Source organism: Carcharhinus amblyrhynchos, chromosome 17, assembly GCF_965287045.1.
Source record: "Carcharhinus amblyrhynchos chromosome 17, sCarAmb.v2.hapA, whole genome shotgun sequence".
Lineage (NCBI taxonomy): Eukaryota > Metazoa > Chordata > Chondrichthyes > Carcharhiniformes > Carcharhinidae > Carcharhinus > Carcharhinus amblyrhynchos.
In genome coordinates this window covers 34,875,151-34,898,926 of record NC_137340.1, presented here as the reverse complement: position 1 = coordinate 34,898,926, position 23,776 = coordinate 34,875,151, and the positions used below count along the sequence as shown (strand labels likewise).

Genomic DNA, 23,776 nt, shown 5'->3' with positions numbered 1-23,776 from the left:
GAGTCGGAGGCAAGCAGAATTTTCAGAGGGCTTATGAAAGGCTATACTGATCTGCTTCTCCCCAAAAATGCTTCCCCACCTGCTGAGCTTTTCCAGCATTTTATCATTTTATCTCTCTGTGGAAGGTTTGGGGCTGGAGGAGATTACAGAGTAAGGACATGGAGGGTTCTGAAAACAATTAAATTGAATCATTGTTGGTTGGGAGTCAGTTTAGGTCAACAAACCTAAACACCAGGACTTGGTGAGAGTCCTGATGTGATCCGCAGAGTTTCTGATGAGGTCAAGTGTAAGCAGGATGTAAGGTGGGGGCCTGGTCCGGGAGAGCTTTTCACCTTTTGACACAGTGTAACATTCCAAGGTGTTAGATGGGAGCTTTGTCAGGATTAATTGTCACAAAACTGGCAACTGAATTCAGAGGAAGGAGAGCACAGCTTAGAGAGCTGGGGAACAGTGTCATATTGATTGATGCAGCAGGATGGGTCTTTCTGAGGTGGGAGCAGAGTAGAGGAGGTTTTACTCTGCACCTGGCCCGTGTGCCCTTGGTACTGATAACAGGAAGCGAAAAGTCTCCCATTTGCCAGCACTGACATCTTTCACTTTGATGAGCAGAAGATTCACAGGAGGAAGTATTATTTTGAAATGATGTGAAGCCCTCAGCAAATTAAACAATTAGCACTGGTGTACTAAAAGGCTAATTAATTAAGACTGCGGGACAGTGAACGACAATTCTGTAATATTTAATGGCTTAAAAAAAATGAATGCAAATGTCTGCTTAACACCCAGCTATTGGAATGATTAGGAGGAATAACTATACTCTTGGCAAATTCTTTGCCTTGTTTTTAGTTATTGTCTCATTTGAAGTCTTTGCATTTTTTTTGATGTCTCCTTTCTGCAGCTCTTCATTGGGTAACTAAACTTTCAAAAACAGAAGATATTTTGTTTCAATGCTTGGATTCAAATTGAAAGCAAAAACAACAATTATTTTCTGTAATAATGGAAGGAAATAACTTATATAAAAAAAAGAAAAAGACTTGGGTGACTGCCTGTCTGTGTGGAGTTTGCACGTTCTCCTCGTGCCTGCATGAGCGCCCCAGTTTCCTCCCACAGTCCAAAGAGGTGCAGGTTAGCTGGATTGGCCATGCTAAATTGCCTCTTAGTGTCCTAAAATATGTAGGTTAGGGGATTAGTAGAGCAAAACCATGGGGCTATGGGGATAGGGCCTGGGTGTTGGAGAGTTGGTGCAGGCTCGATGGGCTGAATGGACTCCTCCTGCCCTGTAGGGATTCCACAATCCTATGATATATTTTGCCAGTTGGCTGTGGTTCTTGATTGCTCCAGCAAAGTGCTTGCATCGACAGGGTGGACAGGGTTCTCTGGCTGTTCATGCCAGTGGGATTCTCTGGTGCCGCTGCAGTGAATGGAGATTTGGCTGAGCACCAAATTCTCCATCCTTGCTTGCAGCGGCCATGAGGTGTGAACAGTGGAGAATTCTGGCCAATGGACAGAACTAAATGTAGGTGACAGGGGTCTCATCCAGTGGCTGGAGAGTAGGCTAAAGCCCAGCATCGTAACTTTTCAGGGGGAAGGCCTGCTGCATAAAGTGCCAATCAGGCATTTAACTGGGCAGTAACAAGCTTTCCCTGGGATCAAGGAACCTGGGGGCAAAAATCCCACCTGCCAAGAGATGCCAGCCATTCAGAGGCTGGTAGTACACACACACCTGAGGCCCAGAATCACTGATGGACCAGGCACAGGTGAGTTACTGGTGGTCGGGTGTCACTGGGGAGGTGGGGTGGGGGGCAGCTGGCAGGGATGTGGGGGTCCCCCCATTTCCTGATGTTAATTCCCTCCACCAGGTAATGAGTTCCTTTGAACAAGGGAATCCCAGGAAGTCAGCAAGTGATTCCTCTTCAGGCTTCCTGCTTGATGAATCCTGTTCCTGCCAATGGGTAAATGCAAGCCTTAGCGGGATGAGCCTTTAAGTGGGAAGTTAATGGTGGGCTGTCCATGAGCCTTCCCACCATGGACTTAATTGAGACTGAGGAGGCAGATTCCCCACCTGCCACCCTCTTGTTTGAACACTACTCACTACAAAACTTGCCTCAGGGGAAGGCACTACAGTCCTCGCAATGCTTTGATTTTCCCCACAACAGTAGGACACAAATTCGGATTGTTTCTGGGTGCCAGTGATACTCTGGTATTTTGATAGGCATACCTCCTTAATTTTCATAGAGGCAGGTTGCTGTCCAATGAAGAGCAGTGAGCGGGCTCTTGATGCTGGAGGATCAATCAGAGGCCTTCCAGTTTGAGAGGAGCAGCAGCCTGCTCTGGCTGGTTAGTAACTGTGTGGGCGTGCCAGCCCGGATGTGCAATCGTACCAACTTCTCAAACAAAGATAAACCAACCATGCATTGCTGTAGGGGTGGGTGTCTGTACAGGGCAGCCTCTGACTGTACCCGCACTGAGGCAGATAGGGTGGATCTCTAGGCCTGGTTGTGTTGCTGCTCACTCTCCCCTTCTCTTCCACCCTCCCCAACCAGACTCCCAGAACTGCCACTAGGTACCTGGCTGCTGCTGCAGGAAACTGGAGACTGACTAGAAAATCACAGTCCGCCTCCCAGCTGGGCTTATCAAAGCACTTAATCAGCCGAATCCGTTACCCACCGCTTGGTGATGGGCATACCTGCCTTGCAAATTGGCTGGCGCTTGTAATAGGTTCGGGGAGCTGGCACACCTGCCACGTCAGTATGTTCGCACCCTGTCTACCTTCTTTCTCAATCGCCACCTCCCTCTGATCCTGCCCAATGTGCTGAATGGCTGCCTCCATGCCGTAAATATCGATGATTTTAAAATTGAAAGAGGAGCAGTGGAAACGTGTTAAATACTTACTCCCAAAATTATTTGTTGTCTTAAAGATCCGCTACAGGGAGTCGTGGACAAAGTTGCGGGATGGTGGATATAAACTACTTTTGGATGCTATTCCGCTCCAAGCTGCCAAAGCATCCAGAGAAATTATTAGTGATGTAAGTATCGCCTCAAATAACAGCCCTGGAAATAACCAAAATTAATATCTGCCAGAGGTGCCAACAGAATGGAATTATGTGTTTTATGTGTTATTTAGAGTCATTGCTGATCAAAGGCCTTTTGAGAATTGAGCAATTGAGGATCAGATTAAATTCCAGCCTCAACTAATTCTTTTTTCCTCCGCTTGTGCATCGGGGTTGGTTCTGACACGATTATGATCTGTTTTACTGACCTCCGATGTACTCGGCCCAACAGAACAGGGAATTGTACATCAAATTACATTTACTGTAGGCTAAATAATGTTCTCCTCACCAATCACCATCTAGCCATCAAGGAACTTGGCTTTTAATATTGCAATGAAGTCCACTTCTGATTCAGATAAGTCTGTCAGCATTTCCTGAGTTGGCTGCTTTTGGTACCAAGTTTCTTTCACCCCATTAAATTCCTTTCAGTGTTCATAGTCCAGTTAACATTTGAAACAACTTATTGAGGTCTTTGGCAGCACTTTGCAATCTTGTTGGAATTTAATTTAAAATTCTGACATGTTTGACAGTGTCTCTGTGGGGACTTTGAGCTCCTCCAAGATTTTTGGAAGTCGCCAAACTTTAAGAGCAGATTACATGTTTAAATATTTCAGTATCCACCTCACAGATATGCTGCAATGTTAACTCTATTTGCTACAGTGCAACTGTAAAACACCAAAGCATCCTGTGTGTGAATGGCTGCCTTTAATTAAAGTTCTCCTCTCATCAAATCAGGACAAAAATGGTTCACAGCATGACACCTAATCTGTGTACTAATCCAATCTGTGTAAAAAAATAACAATTGTAAACTTAGAGGATTTGGTTTTAAATTTGCATTAAGAAAATTATACTTTCAGTGCCCGCTTAACTAACAAATGATCTGGGGGTTGACTGCAGAGTATTGATGGGAGAAGAGCAGGGAGGCAGTAAGAAATCATTGGGGGGTGTGAGGGCGTATGGGGGGGGGGTTGGTGAGAGGAGAGCGGGGGGCAGTGAGGGAGTGTGAGGGTCTGTGGGGGTTGGTGAGAGGAGAGTGGGGGGCTGGTATGGGGGGGTTGGTGAGGGGAGAGTGTGGGAGGGTTGTGACAATGTTTCCATGGCCAGAATTCTCCAACCTCACCCGCAACAGGAATTATCTGGCTATGTTACTGTGAAAGGAGATTTGGAGAAAGAAGACTTGAGCACCAAATTCTTTGTACTCACTGGCAGGGCGAACGAGCTCGGAGAATTCCGACTCATAATCTGGTTCACTCCCAGTAATGAGATTCTCGCTCAATCTCAACCACACACACTGTTGTGCACTCTCATAGTGGCTGTGGGTGTCTGAGTGAGAATCCTGACACTGGGAGTGTGCTGGATATCATAGAATCCCTACAGTACAGAAGGAGGCCATCAAGTCTGTACCAACCACAATCCCAGCCAGTAACCTTCATTTACCTTGCTAATCTTCCTGATGCTAGGGAGAATTTAACATAGCCAATCAACCTAGCACACACATCTTTTGGATTGTGGGAGGAAACTGGAGCACCCAGAGGAAACCCATGCAGACATGGGGAGGAAGTACAAACTCCACACACAGTGAGCCAAAGCCAGAATTGAACCCAGGTCCCTGGTGCTGTGAGGTGCTAACCCCTGTGCTACCAAAACTCCATATGTGTACCGTCATCCTATTGCACACGAACACTCGTCATTATTTATTGTTCTGTTTTTGCTCACCGCCTTGTTCCTTTTCATACCTCAGTTTTCTTTTCAATTCCTTTTTGAAAGCAAATTTAGGATCAAATGCATCAGACTGGTTTGCTGATGGTTTTGTTTTAAGGAAAGAAATGGCAAGGCTGGTGCAACCGCATGTCAATGGTTTGTGCTAGTGTGAGGATCTCCTGTAGACTGACATCTCCAATAGCGATGAGACAAATGAAGGACCAGCCCCTCCCCTGATAATGGCGATACCCCCATTGTGCTCTTACCATTCCTGCTGCTTGCCCCTCAGCTGTGCTTTCATTGGTGACACTATGAAGGCCGCTAATCCCCCGCAGCAATGGTCCACAGCTTCTCCACCTCCCACTGTTAGAACACATATGCCATTCCCCAATGGAACAACTATCTGGAGGTGGGTTGTTAGTTGTCTGGCTCATGCAAGATCACACATGAAGTTTCATTGCGAATGGGGTGAGGACCTGAAAATGGTCCCAGCATCTGAAAACTTTCCAATTCTGGAGGATTCACCCATAATATTCAGTCTTTAAAATAAATCTAAGGGTTTAAATTCTGCTGTGGTGTGTTACTTTTGAAATGTTTCATGGTTGAAGTTCCTCTTCCAATTATTGAACCACAAAATTATCTTATTTTCAACACATTAGTGTCTCTGCTAAAGTAGTGGTGATAGAAGTGACAGTGAGATATGTTGATTGCTATTACCTCATGGTAGAGGTACAGTACATTGTTTTAACAAAATGAAGCATTTTTACGAGCTTCATTCAATGTAAAGGTCCCTGACCTTTGGCTCCTAATTTATGTTTTCCATCACAGTACAAATACAAAGAAGCATTTGAGAAGACAAGAGGGCAGATGGTCGGAATACAAAGACTGGAAGATGACCTGAACATTTCTCATTCTGTCCATGCAGCCAAGGTCAACAGCGATGTAAGTAGGAAAAGAATTTTGAAGTGTTTTGAATTCATATACTTTTCATCCAATGCATCATTCTCGTCTGTCCGTCTATCCTGTAGTCAACACTGAGAGCTTTTGTGGGGAGGAGGCCATCCCGTACCATGTCATCAGTATTGTGCAGTACAAGGCAGAACGTAAAATGTGGAAGGGATCACATTTCGTATTTAAGATTGGAGATTACTTTTGGAATAAAAATTAGATGCCATCTTGGTCTTGCTTTGTCAGTTACTGAAGGGAGTCATGGAGTTGACCACGTAATTCTAATCTGACACCATATAAGACTTCATTTAGTGGCCATGTGAAGACCTGATATCGGGGGTCCCCAGTTCCCTTTTCCTGTGGAATGGAATATGATGACCATGGCATTCTTCATATGTTGGAACAAAAAGACTTTGAGTGATTAATGATCTAACATTATTTAGGGTTACAGATATGCCGTACATTAAAAGTATTTTAATGCCTGCCTCTTTCCAAATAGCTGAAATACAGGAAAGATTTTGAGGAGACAAAGACTAATTTCCATCTACCCATGGATATGGTTAATCTTGTCCACGCTAAGAAAGCCCAAGCTTTAGCCAGTGACCAGAACTACAGACATACCATTCACCATTATACAACACTACCTGATGACTTGAAGCTAAAATGGGCAAAGCATGCCTATGATCTACAAAGTGAGGTATGTTTGCAATGATGGTTTTTCTTTCTTGACTTTTTTCTCTTGTTTCCACCCTCCTCTCCTGAAATGCTGAATCAAACTGTAGTGCAGTTTCATGGCTGTTAGCTGCCCTCTGGTATATCACCCTGATGTATTCTTTCACCAGTGTGCCATTTCATCAGGGAAAGAACGTTGTGTCCAATTCTGTGCTAACGTGATCTCCTTGGACAGGAAGTTTCTCTGGCGGCTAAAGATTAATGGTTGAGAGTTGGAAACCTTGCTGATTTTGCACCTCCATAACCCAGATTTCCAGCGCCAATTGTAGCACTCCAGACACTGATCTAGTTGGGATCAACTAACTGATGTGCGGCAGGAATTTTTAACATGATACTTCCCAGGTCCATATGACTGAGTGCCAAGATTGGAGGATACTGTTCCTTCTGTCGTATAGTTTTCAATATCATTCTGTTCACGGTTGATTAATTATTTTGTTAATTTATTTTGTCAAGCACTTAGGAAATCAGCTAGGCAATTTATTCAGCCACAGAAGGGTATTGCATAACGTCTTTGAGAAGTACAAAAAAAGGAAAAATAGGAAGGTGATAAATGCTTTAATTCCTAATACTGTTACAAACAAGTCTGGAGATGTGAATAAATTCCTCTTTTCCATTCCTGAGATTGGTTACAACAGCATTAGAATTTTTAAAAAATTGTGATTTTTTTTTTCATTTCAACATGTATCTGTTTCTGATCATGCAACAGCTGGCTACGGGCAAACCGTGCAGGGCATATTAATGGACAAGTTTTGGTTTCCCATTGTCAAAGCTATCAAGATACCTTCAAAACAGATAGAGGATCCTTAGTACCCTCCTTGCATCGAGTTTTGTTGGTCCTTTTTTGTTCCTGGAGTCAGGAAATCTGGTGGCCTATTGCCCTTTTGCAGAAAGTTCAGACAATTGTTGTATGAAGCCCATCAGGGGAGCTGTCTCGACATATTCCCTGGTAATCACTTTCAGGGGTTTCCAGAAACGTGGCTAGTCTGTAGGACAGGTGACATCTGCAGCTATTTGAAAACTGTGGACAGGATCTTCCAGCTCTTCCTTTGGCTATTTTGTGGCAGTGGAGGTGAGCCATTATTGGCCAGCGGTGGTATCTCCCGGTATCTAACCCACTGTAAATGAGTTTTCCCAACTTTTGCACCCTCTGCCACTGGGGAACCCATAGCGGGCAGTTACCATTGGCGGGACTGGAAGATCCCACCATCAGGAACGGCAGGAAATTTTGACCAATGTCTTTGCAGATCCAATTGTTTGTTTTATTTTCATAAACCCCCTTGGGCACTAGACTGGCCGATGAAGCTAACAATTAATATTCGATATTGCACATGGCACATTGTCATGACAATACTCATCGGTGGTAGAAAAATATCATAAAGGTAATTCAATTGTTCCAGAGAAGACAGAAGTTGCTGGTGCAGAGCCTGTGATATTCTGATTCCCCCTGATGTATCACTGGATCACAGATCATCCCCAGTGCATTCCCAGTTTGCTGGATCATAAGCTACAGCATAAAGGCATCCTTAAACAACATTTTTATGCAAAACATAGAACTGCTTGAAACTTGTTTACTAACCATCCTAATATTTATTGAACGCATCTTCAATGCAGGATGCCAATTGTCCCTTAATAATGTGCTGTATTTTAATAGAACCAGTACAGATCCGACCTGAATTTCATGAGAGGAGTGGCTTGGATTTCAACAGGGGCTTTGGGAATTGAAGGCGTAAAGAGAGCAAGTGCTCTTATCAGCGAGGTAGGGTGCCTTACAGTGCATGAGATCTAAAGCTGTAACCACAGGTATGGCGTGATGCAGAGGTGACACTAATTCAATGGTGTGTCTGATCACAAGATGTATTCCGTAATTCAGAATTGTGTGATTTTTAAACATAATCTCTTTCCCTTCCAGGTTAACCAAAACCTTTATTAATATACCTCTATTCCATGTCATGAGGATATCTCAAATCATTTTAGAGGCGTTCTTCACCGTAATGTGGTGGAATGGAATGCCCATACATTTATAGAAACTGCTTGATTTTCAATGGGCAGCTGTTAAAACTGGTGGATGACCCACTCCAGCAGATCATTGTCCCAGCGATAATGATGAAAATGATCCCCTCTCATACACACTAACTGTAACCACTAATGTGATGAAAGCAAATTTCACAGTTTGCATACGCAAAGTATCACAAACTGCAGATGAAATGAATGCCCAATTGATCCGCTTTTGATATTGTTGTTTGATTAAATAATGTTGTCCAGAGTGTCAAGAATATTCAGCCAGAGAAAGTTGACATTGATTTTTACGTTGAATTATGCACAAAATAATGAGTACATCGTTTGACGTTGAAAGGTGTAATCTGAAATGTATTTTGATTGGAGAAACAGTAATTATTTGCCTTTGAAAGCACTCAGGTGGCCATCTTATAACACCATGCTCATCCTACTTCAGGAGTCATCAAAAAAACCCAAAAGCTATCACAGCTTGTTACATTTGTGGAAGTGATCATTAGCAATCAAAAGTGATCATTAAGCATTGAATGTAATCGTTAACTGTCAAAAGTGATTATGTAGGTATCAATGCAGCTGCCAACACATTATGGTATTAAAAAAACAAATCTTACTGCTCGCTTCAAAATCTTTCTCCAAGACCACCTTTTATCCTTTTCATTTCACTTCATACATTTTGTCTTCCTTCCAATCATCCTCTTTTTGTCTCCTTGCTGCCTCCATTTCTGTTTCTTTCTCAACATCTGCCACTACAGCCTCTGCCTCCACTGCTGTCTCCTCCTCCATCACGGCCTCCACCTCCATCGTTGCCCCCACCTCCACTGCTGTTACTCCCTCCATTTCTACCCTTGTATCCACTGCTTTTTTCTAATGCTTGCTCTGCTGTTTCTGCTGCAGTTTCTCACTCTGCCAGGGTGGCCAACGCTGGGGAGGAAATAAAGGTTGCTTCAGTAGAGAAGCAGGCTTGGTTCTGGTGAGTTTGGCAGAGGAGCTTGCAGTTCAGCCCCAACCACCCCCTGCCATGTACCCCTCTCCCCGGCTCCCCCATGCAGCTCTTAACCTCTCCTCACATCCTCTCCATCCCTCTGCTGAGAAGTGTGGCCACCCAGTTTAGGTGGCCTGAATCCCTTTCCTTGCCTCCTTCCCTTCAGGCCTGCGAGAAATATATTTAAATGGCTGTGTATGCCTACCCTGCCCCCACCAATCTTGGGCCTACAGAACTTGACCTGATCTCTTCCTCCCCTCCTCCCGCCACCAGTTTCACATCTCTATCTAACCTCTGCGTTGGACCAGGTCTTACTGACAAAAGAGTCATTTTGCCATGGTGGATGTGAGTAAACCCTTTGAGTCATAGATGTTCACACATGGAAACAAGCCCTTTGGCCCAACTTGTCCATGCTGTCCTTTTAAAACCCCTAAACTAATCCCAATGGCCTGCATTTGGCCCATATCCCTCTATAGCCATCTTACCCATGTAACTGTCTGAATGCTTTTTAAAAAACAAAATTGTACCTGCCTCTATTACGATCTCTGGCAGCTTGTTCCAGACATCCTCTGCATGAAAAAATTGCCCCTCTGGACATTTTTGAATCACTGCCCTCTCACCTTAAACCTATGCCCTCTAGTTTTATACTCCCCTACCTCTGGGAGAAGATTTGACTATCTAGTTGATCTGTGCCCCTCATTATCTTATAGACCTCTATAAGATCATCCCTAAGCCTTCTACGCTCCAGAGAAAAAAGCCCCAAATCTATGCAGCCTCTCCTTATAACTCAAACTATCAAGTCTCGGTAGCATCCTAGTAAATCTTTTCTACGCTCTTTCTAGTTTCATAATATCCTTTCTATAATACTGTACACAAGTGTGTCCTTACCAATGTCTTGTACAACTTCCACAAGATGTCCCAACCTCTATGTTCAGTGTTCTGACCAATGAAACCAAGCATGCTGAATGCCTTCTTCAGCACTTTGTCCACCTGTGACTCCACTTTCATGAACATGTACCCCTAGATCTCATTGTTCTGTAACTCTCTTCAACAACCTACTGTTAACTGAGTAAGTCCTGCCCTAGTTCAATCTTCCAAAGTGCATCACTTTGCATTTATCTAAATTAAACTGTTTAAGACTGGAAGGCAGAGGGAAGGATCAGTGTAGCCTTGGGATCTGCAGATGGGCTGGGTGAGGAGGTGGAGGTGTATGGGTAGGGATGTTCCTGGTAGAACCATGAAATTAGGGAGGTGGGGGTGAATCTTCCTGAGTAAAGGGGTACACATCTACTCTGAGCATGGTGACCTTGCAGACCCCTGGATACCCTCAGGTTGGCTCTGATGACATAGTCCAGGAACTCGTATGGGCATATAAAGGGCCAAGCACGACTGCAAAAATCCGGGAGAAAACATATCCCGTGAAGGTCTGGCTTGGGATGAGGCCCACCCCTATGGAATTGAATCAAACTCTTTCCCTCTATTGCCCTTTCCCCAGAATTCACCACAAATGACACTTTACCACATTCAGTGAGCCCACAGTGGTTGCCTGGCTGTTGGAGGACTGCATCTTTATCCTGATTCTAGCCCTACCTTGAACCCTAGACAGCACAAAGAGAATTGCTCAGGAATGGGGGAAGGGGAGGTGCTGCAATCCAGGGAGTGTGGGGTGGGGGGGGGGGGGGATTGGGGTGCAGCAGGGAGTTGCTGCACTTTGGGGGAGGGTAGTGGGGGTGGTGACTTGGTGCATCTGGTTGACAGGCTGCACGTCCCAGCGAAACTTGCAAACATCTGGTGGGCAGAGGGTAAATCCAATCCTAATGAATAATAATGGATAAAAATGTAAACAGAATCCATGATTGGGATCATGAAATAGAAGCTTTATTGTTTTTGTGATATGTAAGATTGTAAATGTATCAACACTGAGTTTCTTCCCAAGAACTAATTAAGATTGGGTGTACATTTCAACACATGAAACTCCATTCAAATTGTCACTTATGTCATTTTCTACACAAAAAAAGCAGTCTTTTGCCAAGATCCTGATAGACAGGGAAGCTCTTGTTCTTGGTAATCCAAACCCTCAGCCCTTTCTGGTTCCAACCCTTGGCACTGATGTCATTTTAAAGTCTACTGCTTTACAAGCACCAGCAGGAAATTGCAGCATTCCCCAGGACCTGCACATTTTGGTTCTGGTCAAGTGTTGGGCCTGAATATTTAACATAACCCTTCGTGCAAAACTACTGTTGTCCTGGATGAATAATTATAATTAATATATCTGAACTGATATTCTTGCTATAACTGATAGCACTTGTACTACAGCACTGAGCTGACACGAAGGGAGGGATTTATGGAATTAGTGGTTGAAATGAACAAAATGATTTTTCTCTGTTGTACTTTTCACAGAAAAAGTATCGCCAACATCCGTATTCACTGAGGTTCACCCAAGTGGCAGATACACCTGATATGACTCGTGCAAAGTTGAGTAACATCATTGCCAATGAGGTAGGTTAATGGGTAGAATTTGTTGGGTTCTCATGGCGGAAAACTCCCACCCAGCAAATAACCTCCTTGACATTTGCTTTCAAAACAAGCCTGCCTTCCAAAGCAGAAACATGTGACAACAGCTGGTCAAACTCACTTGCACCAGTTTAAAAATAACACACATCTTTAGGCATGCTATTACTTATGGATGAGACAAGCTTTCTTTTTACAAGAATGGGGTTATCGCGCCAAGTAAGGTTCCTTGAGTCACTGACTCAGTGGTGTATCAATGTTAGGACTGGCTCTGTGACCTGGGTGCGGGGATCTGGTGGGGCTGGATTGGCGCACATTGTCCAGCAGTATTTTATGTAAGGTATCCTGAGCTTAGTAAACTGACACACGGCGACTCAGTGCTCTGTTGGAGTTCTCTGAGCAATTGGTGGGTCCTGGGATCTGGGTGGTTTGACAGAGTTTCTGGGATTGGGGTGCATTGAGGGGTGTGGGTGCCTATGAATGCGAAGAGGGTGGACTGGGATCATAGGGTGGAGGTTGGCATTGGGGGTGGTGCTGGCATTCCGCAGAACTGAGAAGGAAGAGTCTGCCAGTATTGAGCATGGCTGACCTCACATTACTGGAATGAGAGGAGAGTGTAATAGATTTTTCGGTCCTGCCTGCTGTGGGAATCATTGGCGGGGGTTGGAGGGGGGCAGAAAATTTGACAGACTATTGAAAGGTCCGTTGAACTCAGATGGGAATTTCTGAACTTGGAGCAGTGGCAAAACTGGAAAATCCCGTCCTGAAGAGTCTTTTGGATGGAGGCCCAGAGTTGAACAGAGAAGCTGGCACAGGAAATAATGGGTGGGATCTTCTGGCCTCCCTGCAGCATCTTTCTCATGATGGGATGTGGCGTGCCATTGGCCAGAGGTGGATCTTCTGTTCCTGGCAATAAGATTTCCCATTCATTTCACCCCACAGCGCCAGGAAACCCATGGCAGGGTGCACCACATCCAGACTGGAAGATTCCACCAGCATGGAATCCAGCCAGTGTTTGTGGATAGAAAGCGTGCATCATGTGCAAGACCATTAATAATAAATACCAGTAAACCTACAGTAGTTTGTTCATAGCAAGGCCATTGTTCACCAATAGTGGTTTATTTTATTGATATCTGTTTATTGATATATTATTGATATGTACTCTTTGTAGATATATGCTTCCCTTTCAAAATGTTGTTGTTTTCGTGAGATATGTACCTCCTTGATCTCCATATCATTCTCTGTCACTGTCTCTTTTAATGTTTCTATTTGTGACTAGATTTTTCATTTAGTTTTAACAGGGTTCTCTAACTTTGTGGCCTGATTTCTGTCTCTGAAGTGTTCTGCATCTTCCTGATGTTTTTCTCTGTCTGCTGATGCACTGCCCTCTGAGACTTTTTGCCTGTGTCCGTGAAGTTGTTCAGTCTGTACCCTGCCTGTTCTGTACTCTGCTGATCAGTTTAACTTGCACTGTAATCACTTTCTGTCTATGTCCCCAAGTGTTTCTTTTTCTCTGTGCTGCAATTGATTTTTCTGTTTGTGGATATCTTAGAGCACCAGTTCTCTCTCTCTTTGTGTCCACCTTGCTCACTATGGTGGCAAGGTGGCACAGTGGGTAGCACTGCTGCCTCACAGTGCCAGGGACTAGGATTTGATTTCAGTCTTATATGACTGTGTGGAGCTTGCACGTTCTCCCTGCGTGAGTGTGGGGTTCCTCCGGGTTCTACGGTTTCCTCCCACAGTCCAAAGATGAATAGATAAGGTGGATAGGCCATGCTAAATAGTCCCTTAGTGTTGTAAAATGCACAGGTTAGGTGGATTAGCGGGGTAAATATGTGGGGTACATGAATAGGGCCTGGATGGGATGCTGCATTGTAGAGTCAGTGCAGACTCGATGAACTGAATGGCCTCCTTTTGCACTGATTCTAATACTTTTCATCCATCAAACACCCTTGCATCTCTTGACTTTCTCTATGCTCCATCTTTATCTTTTCTCCAATCTCTCCATAATCCTTTCTCTTTGTTCCCATCTCTCTTCTGTCACTTTCTCTCTACCTCTATCTGTCTCTGTTTTCTGCCTCTGTGATGGGAATCTCTCCACTGCTGACTGGCAGGATAAACAGTTCCAATCTTGTTCACAGGCTACCCAACTGTATCAGGGGAACTTATAATGTTACCTCACCAGACCAAAAAGGCATGCATGAAATTTGGAGATGGGTATACTGATCTTAAAATATAATGAACATGAATTAGTTAATGAGTTAGATGAAACTTTTTGGCTGTCTTCTGAATTTTCATCCTCCAGAGCACCTGATCAATAGTATAAAGGCAAAATTTAATGTAGCTTTCTAAAATCTTGTACATTATGTACATATTCGTTCGTGGGATGTGGGCATTGCCAGGTGGGTTTTTACAACAATCGGCAATGTTTTCAAGGTCATTGTTAGGCTTTTTAATTCCAGTTTGTTATTGAATTCAAATTTCACCAGCTGTCATGGTGGAATTTGAACCCAGATCCCCAAAGCATTACCCTGGGTCTCTGGATTTCTAGTCCAGCGACAATAGCATTACGCCACCAATGTCTTTCTTTCTGTTGTTGTTAACTTTTAAATATCCCTCATGACCCTAGACTGGAAATTGTTGGGTTTGCGCCAAGGTGCCGTTTGCTAAATGTCTGTTATTGGATTCTAAATATCAGTGAATATTACTGGGTGAAGGGTGAACATGACTTCGAGATAAACAGTTTGACCATTTGTCTTTCAGCGCCTCTACAAAGCTGCAGGTGAAGATGCCCGACATCATTACACTCCAATTGTTGGCTCACCTGATTACATTCTGGCCAGAATTAATTCAGCAAATCTCAGTGAGGTAACAACTCCTCTTCAGTACTGTACTGGACTGATTCTCTTTAAATTCCAGTTTTCAAAATACAGATACATAACTAATGTTAAATTCTTATTCCATACTTCTCTGCAGGTGCGGTATAAGCAGCCATGGCTTAACCAACAGGCTCTTGGATACAAACTGACACTTGAAGCCATTCCCTTCCAGAGTGCCAAAGCTTCCAGGCAAATAGCAAGTGATGTAAGTGGAAACCTCATTAGATTGGCGGAGACCCTAAATCCTTTTTTAAAAAGTATCTGGATCTGTACCTTTTGTGCTGTAAGCTACAGGACAATGGGCTGGGTGCAGGAAGGTGGGATTAGAAAGGACACCTGGGTGTCCTCGGGCTGGCATGGAAAAGATAGGCCGAATAGCCTCCTTCTGTGCTGTAACCTTTCTATGGTTCTATTCTTGTGTGTAAAGTATTTTTATAATTTGCATTTGTGACCAGTTACAATCAAGAAACAACCAGGACAGACATTCAGATTGCCCGTTGCATGGACATGATGCCAGCAGTGTACCCATTATGCCCACCCAATGTGGTATTCAGGAGGTTCAAACTAGTTTCATGCTCAGGCTTAACATTTTCAGTGAGGCACACAGCGAACTCTTTGCTATGGCTTGCTTTTCTGTAATGGAGCAAAATCAACTGGTATTGCATGGATGGACTCTTAGGTAAGGGCCTTTTCGGAGTGCAGGGAGAGCTAAAATAGGCCAAAAGTTTGTTTGCTGGGAATTGGGGGAGCTATAAAAGTACTTCTGCTCCTCATTGTCTTGCAAAAAACTCTTAAAAACAAATATGTGATCTTTTAGTAGAGGTCTGTTGTGGTTCCTTCAATGTCTGAAAAAAGTGACTAGCCTGTGTTATTAACAACACCTTGCCCATTTCTCTTGATACTTTTGAGTTGGATTCCACAACAGACCCACCACCTTAATTTACAGATCTGAATTGCCTGATTCTGCCAGGAGTGATGAGTGCTCACTTAAATGCCTGCCACTGTGTTCATCTGGGGCAAATGTTTGCACAAAGTTTCCACCAGGTTTTCAACTGCTGCCAGCCCATTTTTCAGGCAAGAGTTGTGTTACCAGCAGTTAGAACTCTCTCTGCAACAATGTCCCCATCGAACTGGAGCAAAATGTTTCAATAGGTTAACAGCTTATATCCTAAAAACAGATTTGGTGAAAAATGGGAATGTTGCTTTTTTCACAATTACACGACAATATTATGTGTGACCAACCATTTTTGTCATAGCATCTGCCATAGTTATCCTGTAATGATTCGAACATTTCGTAGAATCCCTACAGTGCCAAAAGAGACTATTCGGCCCATCAAGTTTGTTCGAGGAAACCGGAACACCCGGAGGAAACCCATGCAGACACGAGGAGAATGTGCAAATTCCACACAGACAGTGACCCAAGCCCCGAATTGAACCCTTTTCCCTGTGAGGCAGCAGTGCTAACCATTGTGCCTTTGGGCCGCCCCCATTTATTGTATTAGTTTTGTGTTTGAGATCGTTTTGTAAATATCAGCAGCATTGTCACAGGTAAGCATTTGGGCTGGAATTGGTGATTATTGACAAAGGAATGGTGCCCAGTGAGCTGCTTACATCTGTCCACAGAATCTTTCTGGATTTTTGTGATGAAACTTTCCTTGATTGCAGCACCCTCTATGATATTTGGGATTTGTGTGAATATAATCAGTCACGTTTTGAGTGACAAGAATTTAAAATCTCCAATATCGTCAATTAAGCAGTAAAACTAACCCAGCAAAGTGGAAATGTACTGCTTAAAACATTTGAATTATCAGATAAAATGAATGGATTAAGAGTAGACTGTTGGATAGAATTAAATAAAGTAGAATTTTATTCTTCAGTTGTGCACCTTGGGTGTAGGATTAACTCCTCCTCTTGCCTTTTTATGAGGGAATTCTGCCATATACTGATGTGTTGGCAAGGCACGTTGTCAATAATGGCTGACCAGGAATCTCTCCCACACTTGTGGGCATATTGTAAAAGTGGATTGACCATCAACTTGCTTGGCCATATCCTTAATGCTTACTCTGAGTCTTAGGGTGGGACCCGAACCCAGAGCTTCTGGCTCAGGGGCAGAGGCACAACCCATTGAGCCACAAGACTTCCAAAATAGTTCACCATCCTGATAATAAAGATAACAGTTTATTGTTGCAGTAACTAATGAATGAAGTAAAATTGTTGATTTCTACTTATTTTAAACTATGGTAAAGCCAAAGTAGTTAGTCGATTAAAAAAGGCTTAAAATCCAACCTTGGATACAACAAGTGCTGTCTTTCTCACTAGTAGTCTTGCAAGATGTGAACCTTTTAATAACGATATCCATTTCTCTTTCAGTACCAATACAAGCATGCCTTTGTAAGGGACAAGGGGAAACATATTGGTGCTCGAAGCATTTTGGATGATCCCAAGATGCTGCACTGCATGCAAGTTGGCAAGTTACAGAGTGAAAAGCTGTATAAGAAAGAGTCGCAAGACAGCAGAACACAGTTCCACTTATCATTGGACATGGTGAATCTGGTGCATGCTCGGAATGCCCAGGCTTTAGCCAGTGACTTGGGTTACAAGAAGTTGATTCATGCCTACACAGTTCTACCATACGACATGAAGATACAATTGGCAAAAAAAGCCTACAACCAGCAGAGCGAGGTAAATCAACAAATCGATGTTGGCATTTTAAATTTGGTAGGTCTCATTGGGGGTGAAGGAGGGGCAGGATGGGGGGGAAGGGTTGGGGTGAAAGGGGAGGATTGGTGGGAGGAGCAAAAAGTTGGTCAGCTTCCATGGAAAAGAAAATTGGCTGAGATGTAATGTGGTATCAATTTGTTTTGAGCAATTCCATCCCTTACCTGACCTTTTGTTTTATTCATTTGTGGGAAATGGGCATCGCTGGCTGGCCAGCATTTCTTGCCCATCCCTAGTTGCCCTTAAACTGAGTGACTTGAGAGACTATTTCAGGGGACAGTTGAGAGTTAACCACATTGCTATGAATCTGAAGTCACATGTACGACAGACCAGATAAGGGTGGCAGATTTCTTTCCCTGAAGGATATTAAGGTTTTTCTAACAATTGACAATGGTTTCATGGTCATCAATTGATTCTGAATTCTAGATTTTTTTTATTGAATTCACATTCCACCATCTGACATGGAGGGATTTGAATCCAGGCCCCCAGAACATTAGCTGAGTTTCTAGATTAGTGATAATATCACAAAGCCATCACCTCCCCTTAAGAGGTGGGATCTGGGTTGCTATTAGTGGGAGAGAGAATGTGTTTTTTCTGGAAAAGGAGCTTATTTTGACAGTTTTACTCCTTCAATTTTCTGTCCCCCTTCCTGTAGCCTGGGGTGGGAAAATTTGTGGGGAGCGTTCTCCGCCAGTCTCTGGAGCTCCTGCTGAACGTGATGACAAATACTGAATTATAGGTGCATACATTGAAAGGTGATGCCAATGACTGGAGTCAACTGTACTAAGCAAAGCAAGAAGCTTAACAATAAAACTTAAAATAAAAATTTAACCAGCACCCCTAGAACTTTGTCAGGTGTTCCAAGGCAATTAGGTGGGGTCAGACGTAGAGTCAGGATCTTGCCTGAGCCAGAGCACTGAGACAGCAAGCTTAAAGGCTGTCATCGTGTCAGTAAGTTGTTCCTGTCTGATTGGAAAAGCCAGAGCCAGCCATGCTGTTAAATGTCAGGAGGAGACTTCCCATTTATCAGTCCAAGCCTGAACATTGTCCGGTCCCTGATGCGCAGGGACAAGGACTCTTTCAGTATCTGAGGAGTTGTCAGTGTTGCTGAACATCCTGTAATCATCAGCTAACATCCCCACTTCTGACCTTATGAAAATGGGAAGGCCATTGATGAAGCAGCTGGAGATGGTTGGGTCTAGGACACTACCCTGAGGACCTCCTGCACTGATATCCCAGTGCTGATTACATGTGGGATCTGGAACAAAGTGACTTAGTGTGCTCAATGTCTTGTTTTAATTTCACACTTTTTCACATTCTCATGAGTATTCTTTAAATAATGCATTTGAATTATAATTCCCAATGTGCATTAACCTTATTTAAATTTGTACATTAGTAATCCTGTTATTTTTGGCCCTGACTTGTTTCTTGTGCTGTTTATATTTCAGATGACCAAAACTTAAGACATTTTGATCTTGCTTCCATTCAGGTACAATACAAGTCTGACCTAAACTTCCTGAGAGGTGTTGCATGGATGGCACAGGGCTCCCCACAGATTGAGACAATGAAGAAAGCTGGTGAACTTATCAGTGAGGCAAGTGTTTTTAATCAATCAGGCCATGAATGATTTTTCCAAAATGACTTTATCCAAGACAGAAGCCATGACATTCTGGTTGCTTACAGTCTGATTTCAGCAAGGTTTGGGATAGGCAAGAGCAGGAGATTTGTTCAGGAACTGTTTTGCAGACAGCCTTCCCCATTGATTGCCATCACTTCAGAGATCTTCCCTGCAATTTAAGGGTCTCTCTTGTGTTTGTGTAATCTTTTATTTATTTATTATAGTGTATTTAAAGAGATATAAAAGCAAAGTACTGTGGATGCTGGAAGTCTGAAATTGTAAGAGTTTTGGTCATACAGAACTTGAGTACTGTTGGAAAATTAGTCCACTTATCAACCCATCACCATCCTTTTCTCATACAGTATAAAGTTGTTGTTTCCCTTGATGTTGGTATTCTTTCAATTGCCCTGATGAGTGCAAGATGGAAAACTTTGACAAACTTTTTCAGCAATACAGTGTATTTATTCTCATTTTCAATTTCTCTGTTTTACAGAAAAAATACAGACAGCACCCTGATACTTTGAAGTTTACAAGTGTGATTGACTCTGCAGATATCATGCATGCTAAGAAAAGTTATCTGCAATGCAGTGATGTATGTTAAGGGTGAACTTTCAAGTATCCTTTCATGTGTCAATTGTGTATTAACGCTACACCCAGATATCCACGCCAATCAAAATAATATTTCTGCATCAAAATAAGGAAATGTTATCTGATGGAAATGTGCTAATTAATTTTAGAGAACATGTTGTCCATCTCCTTTTCATTTGACTATAGCATTGAAAACAGGTAGAACTCTATGGTAAATTTGTCATACTCGCTGACTTACTTATAAGAGTGAGGAAGCAGATTGAGACAGTAACAGAGGGAGCATGCATTGTCAGATTTAGTGCTGCCAGTGGCTTAGCAATAAGATCCATTCAATGGTTCTGTCCTCAAAGTTGCATGAAAAGTCACAAGCCAATAAATAAAAATTTCTTTCTCTCTCATGGCATGAGTCCAAACTCGCCGTGCCGCATTGTGTTATGGTAATGAGTGAAGTAATCAGGCAATAAGTTTGGTGCTCATCTTAGACTAGAGGTACATTACATTGTGCTATACCTCTCAGTTCTGATGGAATTTAGCCCTTCATGTTTACGCCTAGCCTTTGGCTTCCCAAAGGCTTATTCTGTTATTTCAGGCTACCTAGGTAATGTGCATGTCAATTTAGGATTAAATTGAACATATCTGTCAGTGTCGATTGTGGGGCCATGTGTAATAGTTAAATAATTGCAAGAAGGAATAATCTATCGCTGTGGCTAGTCACTATTTTATAATTATAATATGCATTATAGATGTAGTCATTGGAATAATTTGTGAGTCCTATAGGTTATAGACTAGTTATCAATGACTGCTTGGTGCTCTTCAGGAATGCTTTGATACTTATATTGTCCCTAGGATTCTACCGCCATCAATTCTAGTTAAAGTGCTGATCAACCATCTGCAACATAGATTAAAAACATCCCTAACATTTTAAACCTTGAGTCGTTACCAGTCACAAGATAATCTAGTTATCGAGCTACAATCATTCTAGCTGAGTATTACTTCCGTTATATTGAAGCACTATTGATCGTTCCTCGCATTTTAGGCAAAAGAACAACCAAATTGCATGAAACTAACAAAGTTGAAGTTTATTGAAATAACATAAAATGAAGGAATGGCTGCTGGAGTCACTTTCTTAGCTGGGGTCCATTGTCTGAAGGGATTGTGTTCAACAGCTCAGTCTGCACCAAACTCAATGAACAAATTGGGTGGGATTTTCCGGATGCGCTTGCCCTGAAACCAGAATTTCTTACCCGAGATCGACTGACCTTTCCACGGTCTGCCCCTCATCCACTAAGGTTCCTGTGGCAGATGGAATGGGAAAATTCATCCCATTATGTCTGGATATCTGAGAGTTGTTCAGAGGATATTCACACTCATTTCAGCTGAATGCCCAGGTGGGCTACTTCCAGTCAGCATAACTCCTTTCCAATTACTTTGCCATGAGCAAAGTGAAGTTATGCAGATATTCAGCCACTTTAAGAACTGCTGTTTATGTCATGTTAAGCATGCTCTACATAGAATCCCTACAGTGCAGAAGGAGGCCATTTGGTCCAATGAGTCTGCACTGACCACAATCCCACCCAGGCCCTATTCCCATAACCCTCATTAACCCTGCTAATCCTCCTGACACTAGGGTCAATCTATCATGGCCAATCAACTTAACCCTGCACACTTCTGGACTGTGGGAGGAAACCGGAGCATGCAGTGGAAACCCACACAGACACGGGGAGAACGTGCAGACTCTGCACAGTGACCTGAAGCTGGAATTGAACCTGGGGTCCTTGGCACTGTGAGGCAGCATTGCTAACCACTGTGCCGTCATGCAACCCTCTTGTCAATCTTTTTAAAATTTATCCTGTGGTGTTGGCCCACGCGAATCATTTTTGATATAAAGGAAGGTTTTAATACACATATAAGGCTAAATGGTTTGAAACATTTCACCTCTAGGGGAGTGAATATTACAAATGTGCAGCATTATAAAAGATAACTGTTCTAGCTTCAAGGTGTAGTCACTGCTGTCTAAAAATAATCAGTGGAAAGTAAGAATATTGAATTTTCAGTTACTGGTATCTCATTTTGCTCGAGAAAAATCAACAAAAGGTGCTGTAATTTTACAGTATGCAGCTTGGGGAATTTGTTTAATTTTTTTTATTAAGTACAAATCTGTTTGCTTTCATCTTTCTTACTCAACGAGCTGATGGCAACTGCACTTCTTAATAGAAAAATGCAATAAAGAAAATCGCAAATTCGAAAAGAGATCTAATCTAAATGATACATTCCTTTTGCAGAGGTTGTACAGATCTAGAGACACACAGTCTATGCATCGATGTACAATACCACCTGATCATCCTGATTTCAAGCGAGCAAGAATTAATGCCTACAACATTAGTGATGTGAGTTGTTGGATTAACTGTTGACTGATCATAGCCATTTGTTCTGATCTTTTCAGTATCTTTTTATGATGCATTACACCTTAGCTGACAGCAACACCCAACATCCCCAAATGCCAACACCTGGATATGGAGTGAGCCAGTGCCTTAGCATTAATGTTCCTGTCTCAGAATCAGAAGGTACAGGGTTTGAACCCTGCTCCTCAAGTGCAAACGGGTTGACATCCAGCCATAGAGTCATGAAGCCACTATGACACAAGGAGGCCATTTGGCCAATCGTCAATGTGATTTCTGCGACTGAAAGGACTTGGGAACCACCCAACTCATCCCACTTCCTCGCTCTATTGGCCTCGGACGCACCCTACTTTTGGCTTATCAGGTGCTCATTAATTTGCAAATCCTTCCTCCACTTCCCATGTTCTCCAGGGAAGATATGAGAATCATAGATCTGTACCCATATGTGGAAGGGCTGAATTAACAAACTGAGCAGCTGTCTTCTGATTAAAGAGCTGGTGTTCATTCAGCCATAGCCATATAGATACTGTGGAGCATCAGCATGACATGCTTCCTACTGCTTCAGTAAACACCTTCTGTATGATATGCAAACCACTATCCAATTACCTCTACCATTTATTTTAAACGACAATCCCTTTTTAACAAGTCCTAAATGTGATTTGACATTGAGGTAGATAGTGAAATTTTCAGTTACTGGTATCTCTTTACTTTCTGCTTTTGATGTTTAATGTTAGTTTGCTGGATTCCAGTCCCTTCCACATAGGAATGTAGGGATGATTAGACTAAGGCTACCTATTGGGCACCCTCTGGTATCCAATCTATGGGCCGGATTATATGCTGATGACAGGCTCTCCCAGACCATAGCGTAAGTGTTGTGGACAAACTTGCCTTAACATGGCTGGCTTGCCCAGCTTCCACCCCCAGACAGGACCCCACCCTCGCTGGGGTCTTGCAGCTCGGGTCTGGAAAAATCCCAGATTTACGTGGATTCCAGGTCATCTATGATTGCTCTTCCTCGCAGAGTTCCTGCAGAGTCCACTGTTCCAGCTCACTGCTGGGAGGACAGAGCTGCTGGTCTGAGCTTATCTGGCAATTCTAGGTGATGGAAGCACGGTTATGTTGTACGGTGCAGTGGGTATAGAGAGACAGAACTGTGCGAGACAACCTTACACTGGCAAGGGGGCAGGGGGCTTGGGAAGAAAGCACACTCCCCTTTCACTCGTCCGTATCTGGGCTGCACATTGGATGCATCCTATCCCTGTTGGTGCTTAGATTGGAACAACGACAGGTTGGGGGGCCCATAAGTGGGCATTAATTGCCCTTTCTAGAGTCTTAATTGGGCCAGAAGTGAACAGATCAATTGTGGCATGGCACTATAATTTACAGTTCCATGGGCAGCTCATGAAACCCATCCCCAGGTATTGGTCAAGAATCGGTACTGAATGGAAACTAATAGGGTAAGCAGGTCTAGAAATGAGATGGGAAAATAAACCGTGTCATTTTTATTATTACAGAAAGCTTACAGGACATCTTGGGAACAGACAAGAGCACTGGGTTATGACCTTAGATTGGATGCCATCCCCTTCCAGACTGCCAAAGCATCAAGGGAAATAGCCAGTGATGTAAGCATCAGTATTTTG

General features: G+C 43.1%; 1 protein-coding gene across 2 annotated transcripts in view; it reads left to right on the top strand.

Moving 5' to 3' along the window:
• The window catches only part of nrap (nebulin-related anchoring protein), a 106,312-nt gene that overhangs the window by 72,444 nt on the left and 10,092 nt on the right, over window positions 1–23,776 (top strand). For both annotated transcript variants that reach the window (XM_080205798.1, XM_080205797.1), the window contains 12 exons: window positions 2,916–3,023; window positions 5,577–5,690; window positions 6,196–6,393; window positions 8,080–8,184; window positions 11,824–11,922; window positions 14,698–14,802; window positions 14,911–15,018; window positions 17,184–17,495; window positions 19,021–19,125; window positions 19,643–19,741; window positions 22,020–22,124; window positions 23,651–23,758. In XM_080205798.1, coding sequence (XP_080061924.1) covers window positions 2,916–3,023; window positions 5,577–5,690; window positions 6,196–6,393; window positions 8,080–8,184; window positions 11,824–11,922; window positions 14,698–14,802; window positions 14,911–15,018; window positions 17,184–17,495; window positions 19,021–19,125; window positions 19,643–19,741; window positions 22,020–22,124; window positions 23,651–23,758 — 1,566 coding nt within the window. The remainder of the gene's footprint in view (window positions 1–2,915; window positions 3,024–5,576; window positions 5,691–6,195; window positions 6,394–8,079; window positions 8,185–11,823; window positions 11,923–14,697; window positions 14,803–14,910; window positions 15,019–17,183; window positions 17,496–19,020; window positions 19,126–19,642; window positions 19,742–22,019; window positions 22,125–23,650; window positions 23,759–23,776) is intronic.